Source organism: Danio rerio, chromosome 5, assembly GCF_049306965.1.
Source record: "Danio rerio strain Tuebingen ecotype United States chromosome 5, GRCz12tu, whole genome shotgun sequence".
Lineage (NCBI taxonomy): Eukaryota > Metazoa > Chordata > Actinopteri > Cypriniformes > Danionidae > Danio > Danio rerio.
The window spans coordinates 47,396,065-47,405,310 of record NC_133180.1 but is presented as its reverse complement, the minus strand read 5'-3'; the positions used below and the strand labels follow the sequence as shown (position 1 = coordinate 47,405,310).

General features: G+C 36.0%; 1 protein-coding gene across 2 annotated transcripts in view; it reads right to left on the bottom strand.

Annotated features, from left to right (window-relative positions):
- vcana (versican a) overlaps positions 1-9,246 on the bottom strand; it is a 64,972-nt gene that overhangs the window by 43,631 nt on the left and 12,095 nt on the right. Inside the window, exon 7 of one of the 2 annotated variants that reach the window (XM_021475988.2) lies at positions 6,782-7,966. The exons of the other annotated variant lie outside the window; for it this stretch is intronic. Within the exon in view, the coding sequence (XP_021331663.1) occupies positions 6,782-7,966 (1,185 nt within the window). The remainder of the gene's footprint in view (positions 1-6,781; positions 7,967-9,246) is intronic. 2 annotated transcript variants of the gene reach the window in all.

Genomic DNA, 9,246 nt, shown 5'->3' with positions numbered 1-9,246 from the left:
CACACACACACACAGACATAGACATACACACACACACACACACACACACACACACACACACACACACACACACACACACACACACACTACTGGCAATTCACCTGTACCCCTTGTCTTTGGACTGTGGGGGAAACAGGAGCACCTGGAGGAAACCCATGCAAATGCAGGGAGAACATGCAAACTCCACACAGAAACGCCAACTCAGCCGAGGTTCGAACCAGCGACTCAGCTACCCTGTTGCTGTGAGGCGACAGCACTACCTACTGTGCCACTGCATCGCCATATATATATATATATATATATATATATATATATATATGTATATATATATATATATATATATATATATATATATATATATATATATATATATATATATATATATATATATATATATTTTTTTTTTTTTTTTTTTTTTTTCAAATAATAATTATATTATGGAAAATCAGAGTGCCTGAGAAGATATGAGCAGATATGAGAAAATTGCATTTAATGTATGTAATAAAATTATAAAGAATTATTACAACTTTTTTGGTTTCAGTATTTTTCATAGAATATGTTTAAGATCAGTATTCACAATATCGCAAAACCATGAAACCATGATACTTTTGTCCAAGGTTATCATACCGTCAGAATCTTATACCGGCCCATGCCTACACAACCATGAATTTTGGTATTAACACCTCACAGTGACCAGATAGAAGTTCGATCATGGTGTTCCATATATTTAGACTTAACCATTTTTCATACATACAGTACAAGGTTCCAATTTAACACCAATTTAACATATATTTTTTACCATGCATAAAGTCAACAAAAATTACATTAGCAGATGTTAAATAAACTACCTTTAGAAGTACTTTTCAACCAATCAAAAACTTGTCTTTTGTTGCATACACACTACACAGACCTCACAACAGGTCTTGTACACAAAATATCTTTGTTAGGACTGTTTCATCAGAGTCAAGAGCAAAGACAGATATCCGGTTCCTTCTTGACTCAGTAAACTTGATCAGCTTCCAGAAAATAAAGTTGTAAATATCTACCAGGCTTATCATCTCATCTTACAGCAACACTGGTCATATTAGTTAAACAACCCACACAACTCAAGGTCGCGAAACAAACAATATTTCCCACAAGATGAAGTTGTCCAGACTAGTAGCTGATGTTGGCAACACCTGCAGGAATAGAGGTTAACATCTGCAAACACCTGGTTAGGCCAAGAGGAGAAGGAACAAAGAAAGAAAACTGTTCTTCTCATGTGTTTCCCGACAGCTCAACATTCAGACATAGGGAAATGACCAAACCCAAAGTTCCCAGCTTCGTTTCATGCATCTGTTAAAAACAAGCTGGAACATGCTTAAAAACCAGTGCACAGGGCTAAAGGCAGTCACAAATGCTCTTTTGTCCCTAAATCATTACCTCAATGGCCTAAGCATTCTGGGTAATGTCCTGAACTCATTAGTTTAATCTTTGTGTCATAATATTTTGACATAAAATATGTAATAATTCATTATTACATCCTTGCTTTCCTTTGGTCTTACTCTTAGAACCAAACAAATAGGCCAATAGAAGAATGCGAAGCTTACATTCCCTTCACTACCAGTTTTCTCAGCCGTCTCTATACAGAGGAGACTGCAGAGATGACATCAACCATGTTGTAGCGTCCAGACATCAGTGCACTAACAGACCTCTATATTTACGCTGGTAATAGTCCAAAGACTTGCTCTGCCAAGCCTGCAGTCACTAACAGAAATAACTGGGAGAACAGATTTGTTAGGGCATTCCCTAATAAACAGCTCTCTACACCAAATGGATCCACATCATCTGTACTGCAACCTTCTCTGCCAGATGGAGGCAAACAGCCTCTTATTAACAGACCAGACCTACCAGTGCCAGCTAATGCTGCACCTGTGGTGTAGTGTATCTGTGTGTATGCGTGCGTTAAGTCTTATTGAACACAATGTGGACCAATTAGAATCTATGATTTTCACAGTGTCAAGAAACCACTTCAGTCACTAGGGATGTAACGATTCACTGTGAGCCGGTTGAAAATCGATTCAAATATGTGACGATTCAAATTGGTAGAAATGTTAAATGAATCACAATAGATGTTTTTGAACAGAGGGGACGCTGTGTTTACAGGTGCAAACTTGCTTTACCTGCACATTAACGGTGAGCAAGAGGTGGGGCGGTAGAGTAAAATGACAGAGGTGAAGTGCCCCAGACAAAACACACTGTGTGCAAATACTACAAAAAGACGTTTACTTACACTAACAGAACAACAAATCATCACCTTAGAATTATAAGGTTCTATCTGACATTTTTTTCAAAGTTGAGTTATTGACACATTCTTATTAAATGACAACTTATTTACATGATGGGATTTTTTTATTAAGTTGTTTACAACTTAAGACTTTAAAAACAAATGTTACACACATACAGTTATCTATATGGAATGCAAAAACTTTAAAGCTCAATATTTCAAAATCATTCAGATTGCAAATAAGAACTTTTAATATGATGCACATAAACTGTCAGCACAGTGAAAAACTACTGTCATAGATGTCTTTACACAAAAAAAATATATAAAAATTAATAAGCCAAACCATGCGGACCGAATGGTTTGCAGCTCTGCTTACTCCTCCGATAAGTGCTACAGAGATTACATGGTGCAGCAGTGTTTTCAAAGCATGTGATGTTTTTCAGACTGAAAGATAAAGTTTTTCTGGCACAGAACCGGGTATTAAACCATTTTTACCCTCTCCTTTTCAAATTAGTTTATGCATATTTTAATAATTTGCTTATTATTGTTGAATATTTAAAATTGTACAAGATCATCTCTTCTTAAGTGTATCACTGATACTTATACTAATTAATTATACATGTAATATTAATTATTCACCATCATAATCATGTCCATCCTGTGCCTCTATCCTACTAAATAATTAGTCATTTACTAATCAGATTTTTATGCCAGTGGCCAGTCCTCTGGATCAGAGGGTCTATTGACCTACCGTGTGCACACTATTCTCTGGTTTAGGAAAGGCTTTCCTCTCCACACCATCCATCTCAGTCTCCATGGGACATTGTAAATGTGCAAAGACCTCAGCTTATGCCAGAAAACATAGATATGCTGATATTTATTTTAAACATGTCAAATCCCAGCACAGTCACAGTTTTGGTTTGTTTATAATAATGGGTCTTCTTTAGTTTGTATTATTATTTATTATTATTATTATTATTATTATTATTATTATTATTATTATTATTATTATTATTATTATTATTATTATTTTTAATAGCAATTTAGTTATGGCATAAAATATGTTATTTTACAGCATGTAAGAAAAAAATTAAAAGGCTCTTCACCATAAAATTGTTTGTAATAATTTTGTAAAAAAGAGACTAAATCACGTGAATCGTATTGAATCGTGAGTCAAGTGAATCGTTACATCTCTAATTGTACCACTGAGAAATACTCATGAAAGCAATATAACGAATACGGGGCTAAATCTCTGCCATCCATAATCTTATAAAACATCTACCTGTCTCATTCCAAGTTCTGCATGTTCATTTGACAGTATTATTTTTGAGGAATTAAAAGCACATATTATACATATTTAGAGCACATGTTTTTGAGTGCCAAGGTGCACATTTACTTCTCTATACATATTTTCAATAGATGGAGCTTTTCTTCAGGACCCTGGACAGCACTGTTAAGTGTTGTTTACATCCTGAATGATAAGTATAACAACAAAAACTTTAAATATCTGCAAAAGCTCAAAAATCATTAAATCTATGTGAAAATGAAACTCCGGAGCATAACCACAGTATGAAGATAATGACACAGTGGAATCACTTCCATATGGCATACATAAATAAACAAGCAAATCACACTATTTTATAAAGCCTGAGCTTTCAAAGGGATAGTTAACCCAAACATGAAAATTATATCATCCTTTACTTATCCTTCACTTGTTCCAAACCCAGTTTATCTCCTCTTATAAACAAAAAACAAGATATTTTGATAAAAAAAATGGTAACTATTGTCTTTTATAGAAGTTGTTTTTCTAACTATGAAAGTTGAGGGTTACAGATTTTCAGGTTTCTTCAAAGTATCTTCTTTTGTGTAGACCACTGAAAATTATAATTGAATGGATGAGCTTGTCACATCAGACTGGTTGCTATAAGGATCTTATATTTTAAGCTTGGTTAATGGAGTGTGATTATAGTGTTAGATTAAAGTGGAGTTGGTAGAATAAGAAGACGTACTTGCTACTAATCTAATGACTGCTAGTTTACACGTAGTTGCAATGTTACAATACTTATATGTTGTAAAATGTCTGTTGGGAGTGCATCAAATAAAGAGTTTAGAAGACATTAATTAGACAGTCTATAAATAATACAAGTGACTGGTAGTTGACATAGGCCCGTTTACACTAATATGTTTTAGTTTTAAAACGCATAAGTTTTGCTACGGTTACACCATCCGTCCATACTACGCCAGAGTTTTTGAGCGCAGAAAACGGAGCTTTTTGAAAACGCAGGAGAGGCCGTTTTGATTTTATAGCACTGCTTCTCCGTGTTAGTGTGGATGAGAGAAAACGAAGACATCTGAAAACGGAGGCAGGGCTGCAGACGTTCACCTATCTAATTTGGGCTTTTTCCTCAATATTATTACACAAAGTACAGTCTTGCATCCTCCCCTTTTAAGTTCAGACTTCGCAAGTTTGATATGGAAAACAAACTCCCGAGGACACATTGAGTAAATCTTCAAAGGGAACAGTTTACAGTTTACTCCATCACATCACCCAGGCTACATTGTTTTTCTTAGCATAAAAATGAAAGCATGATATTAGGAACTGCCTATTTTCATTTTGATATTAACAACTTAACAGACACCAAAAATGTTGAGGCATCGTGTTGCTACATATGTGACCGTTATCTTCACTGTATGCATTTATAACAAAACGGATCCTATAACATAACTACCTCCTTTCATTTTCATTGAAAATACTTATCCCTGCATCGCATGCCAGTGTGTGTGTGTGTGGTCACGTGATGTGCGTTTTTCAGTGGTGTAATGTGGATGGAGAGTTGTTCAGAAAACGCTAGGTGAAACGCCAGAGTGGACGCAGGTCGTTTTCATTCTAAAACACAAAACGTATTATTCATTTAAAACTAAAACATATTAGTGTAAACTGAGCCATAGTTGAAAATATACTAGCAATAGAATGTCTCAAGGGAACCAAAAAAATAAAGGTTGTCATTGTCATTATTGTTCTTAATATGAAGAGTCCTTTAGCATACTAGTATGATATTGAAACGTAATTATTGTGTAAAAAACTATAATCATCTTTTACCTTTAATGGTCCTGATTAAAGGCTCTATTTTAACGATCTACGATTTCACTTTTGCTATTTTAAGGACCGAAAAATATGCTCTCCACCCTGGCGCATGGTCTAACAGGCTTGTGCTTCTTCCTTTAATGAGTTATGGGTGTGTTTTGAGCATAACGTGCATTAAATCAATCAGAGTCTCATCTCCCATTCCCTTTAAGAGTCAGTTGCATCGCTCATTTGCTATTTACATGCCAGACTTTGTAAGAGGAAAAACTGAACGCATTACTAGCGAGAAAACTGTATAACAACCATCTGCAGCACAAGGATAAAGATCGAACCTCCTCCATTCAGCCTCTTTACTTTCTGTTTACATTACTTTTACTCTTTGCTTTACTCCTTTACTTTCATGGATAAAACACAGTGTTGTACGCACTCCGCTGAAGACATCCATTAGTCTACATATTTAATTTAGTTTGTCAAGGGAAACTTAACTATTTCTAAATTCAGTTCTAATTTCCAACAAATGAATCAATGAACAATAATAACTATAACTAGTTATATTCGAACACATTTCTTATGCCCATATGGTCCAAAACCCAACAGGTGGACAACTCTAAACTTGTCTTTATTAAAAAAAATATAAACATGCATATAATAAATAATGGTGCTAATAATAATAACATTATACAAAAGCAAACTGTCGTGACTAGATTGGAAAAATTATATAACAATTTATATAATTTAGTATATAATTTATTCAGAAACTTGATTTGATTCTGCTGTGGATGCCATCTTGTGGTCAAATGCAGAAATTTATTTGATTGTACACAAGTTATTGCTATGCATTATGGAACTGATTGAGTGCACTTGAGAATGTTTCCAGATTTGGACACCACTACAAATGGCTACTCCCTCAAACTGTGCAATCGTTAAAGGGGTAGTTCACCCAATGATGAAAATACTGTCATTGTTTCCTCACCCTTCAATTGTCACAAATCAGTTTGAGTTTATTTCTTCTGTAAACACAAAAGAAGGTATTGTGAAGAAATCTGGAAACATTTAACCATTGACGTCCGCCGTATTTTTTGTTCTTATGTGAAAGTCAATGGTTACAAGTATCGAGCTTTCTTCAAAATATATGCATTTGTGTTCAACAGAAGAAAGAATCTCATAAAGCTTTGTAACAATTCGAGGGTGAGTAAACAGTGAGCAAATATTTGGGTAGTCTATTGTTTTAAAGGTATAGGGGTGATTTGGATACAGCCATTGTCTAAATGTAATTCTTAAATAATGCAAAACAAAATCGAATATTTTTGAAATACAAAATCTGTTACAAAATACTGATAATGAAAGAAAAGCACTGAGGATGAGAACATAATCTACTTCTTGCGTGTTTTTTAATTTCAAACCACAGCAAAGAAGAAAAGAAATGGTACCTGAGGCGTGATCTGAAGCAGCGGTGGTGTGTGTGGCCTCTGTTAGTGTCTCCTTTGGTGCATCTGAAGGTCCTGAAGCAGTTTCCTCTTGTGTTGTTTCGTGGTCAGCAACTGAAGGTGTTGTTATCACTGCCCCTGCAGCAACTGTGCCTGAACTAAGTGTAATCAAAACTGCTGACCTTGTAACATGGTCAGTCAATTCAGTACTTTCTTTTTCTGAAAAGCTGGAGAATGTCTGAGACCCTTTTTGTGAGGTTACTGAGCTTTCTATAGTTGGTCGTTGAGTTGTGCTTTGCATAAAAACGGTTGGTGTAACTGCTGAATCTGTGATATTAAGTCCACTGGAGTTCTCTGAAGATTCGGGATGAGGGCTGGTGGAGCTCTGTGTAGACAAAGGTGGAGGACCTGCCATAACAACACCATCAGCAGTCTCATCTTCATACTCAGGAATTACAGTATTGGCACTCTCAAGGAAAGTGGCTTCTGTTGACCGTGTGGAAGCACGAGATACATCTTCATCTTTACCAGAACTGCTCTCACTTGCCGTCTGTGAGGATGATTCAGTTTTATGTTCAGATTCTTCAGTGTTTAGCACAGTGGCATCTGTCCCCAAATCTCTGTCTGTTGTAACCCCAACCACAATAGATTCCTCTGTTCTCCCAATTGCAAACATCGGTTTTGTGCTGGGAGGGGCTGAGAGTAAAACATCAGGTAGAACCGTTTTCACTTTAATGATGATCTTGTCCTCTGGTTCCTCCATCGGTTCCTCTGTAACTTTAGGAGCTACAGTAGTAAGTTCACCACGGACCACATCTCCACGCACTTTTGCATCATCATCAGCCTTCTCAGCGCCAAAATCTTCAATATCAAAATCTGAAAGTTTTGTTGTGGAGAAGCTTTCCTCTGATTTCACACTGACTGCTGCTGAGTATGATGTGTAGACAGATTCTAGTCTGTCGGGGACGCGGCTTGTCTTTGGTGGCGCCATGCTTGTAGAAAACATTGAAGGGGCATCAGTTGGAGACAGGTTGTTTTCAGTAATAGCATTAGAGGAACTGGCATCAGGGATGAGAGTCTGGCCTGTGGTGGTCTTTGTGGAGAAGAATGGGGTGGTGGGCTTTATTGTGGTACTGCTCTTGATTGTGACATCTATCCAAGATGACTGGTTGAATATAATCTTAGTGCCTGAACAAGAAAAAAAAAAGTTTTTAATCATAAATTTGTGAAAATAAAAGGGGTGGTCCACTACAATATTATATTTTAAACTTGAGTTGATGTGTAATGTAGCTGTGAGAACATAAACAAAATCTCTAAATGTAACACGCTCAAAGTTCAATGCAAAGGGAGACATTGGCTTTTGCAGAGTTAGCTTAGCAAAGACTACAGCGAACAAAGTTTGAGGACTACAAAAAATACATCCAGGCTAGTGAGATGACAAACGCTTCAGGTTACGAGCATTCACCATGCGCATACAACCTACGCAGCAATGGGGCATGTCCAGAGGTACAGTAATGTTATAGCAGAGAAAGCTAAAATGCCATCCAAATGCTGCTATTTCTACTGAGCTTCCTCTGTATCTGTATTTGGGCTTCCAAAGGACATAATACAAAGAGAGAAGTGCTAACAGTTTAATTTGAATTATGTTCCAGAGAATTGAAAAAATATATATATAGCTATCATTTGACAATGGAAAGCTTTCAGAATCTCTCCCAGTTCAGCGCTGGATTCGGCTACAAACTCCTCTAACTGACATATCTGTGGATGTGAGCCACAACCTCTTAGTATTTTTGTTTGTTAAAATTGATCTATTATATGCACGGTTTATAGCATTAATGGTATGCTGTAGTGAGGACGCAAGTAAGGATGTAAACAACAGAAAATGCTGTTTGGCACCACTAAATGTTAAGCTTAAAACCCTGTAAGCACCTACAATCTTAAGCAGCGCGTGCAGTGCCTCTCTATGTGGCTGCTTTCAGTGTCTCTCTATGCGCTTTTTTTATAAACAAATAAAGGTTAATATAAATACATTATTGTTTATTTTTAAGTAAGATTAACAAATCATGCACTAACATTGTGAATAACATAACAAGTATCTCAAAGGTCACAAACACTTTTTTGGGGGTCACTGTACACAAAAAAGATCTTTATACACTGTAAATCTCTACTATGTCAGTCCATCTCTTGGGACATTATGCTTTATTGTGTGATTATCATAATGAAATTATTGTGAAACACCATCTCAGCATGGCTGAAGAAGCCAATGATTTGATTATGCAAGAGTCCCAGAGAGACCTATATTTTCAAGTATTTTTTTTTCTTCTGATTTTCACTTCCTCTCAATTAAAAAGAAAAGAAAAAGAAGGGCTTGGTCATTTTACTCAGCTTTCTAGGTACAAATGGCTCTTTGAAAATTTCATTGTAATTAGTGCTTGCGTTTAAATATGTAAAGGTTGACGTGAATGGCA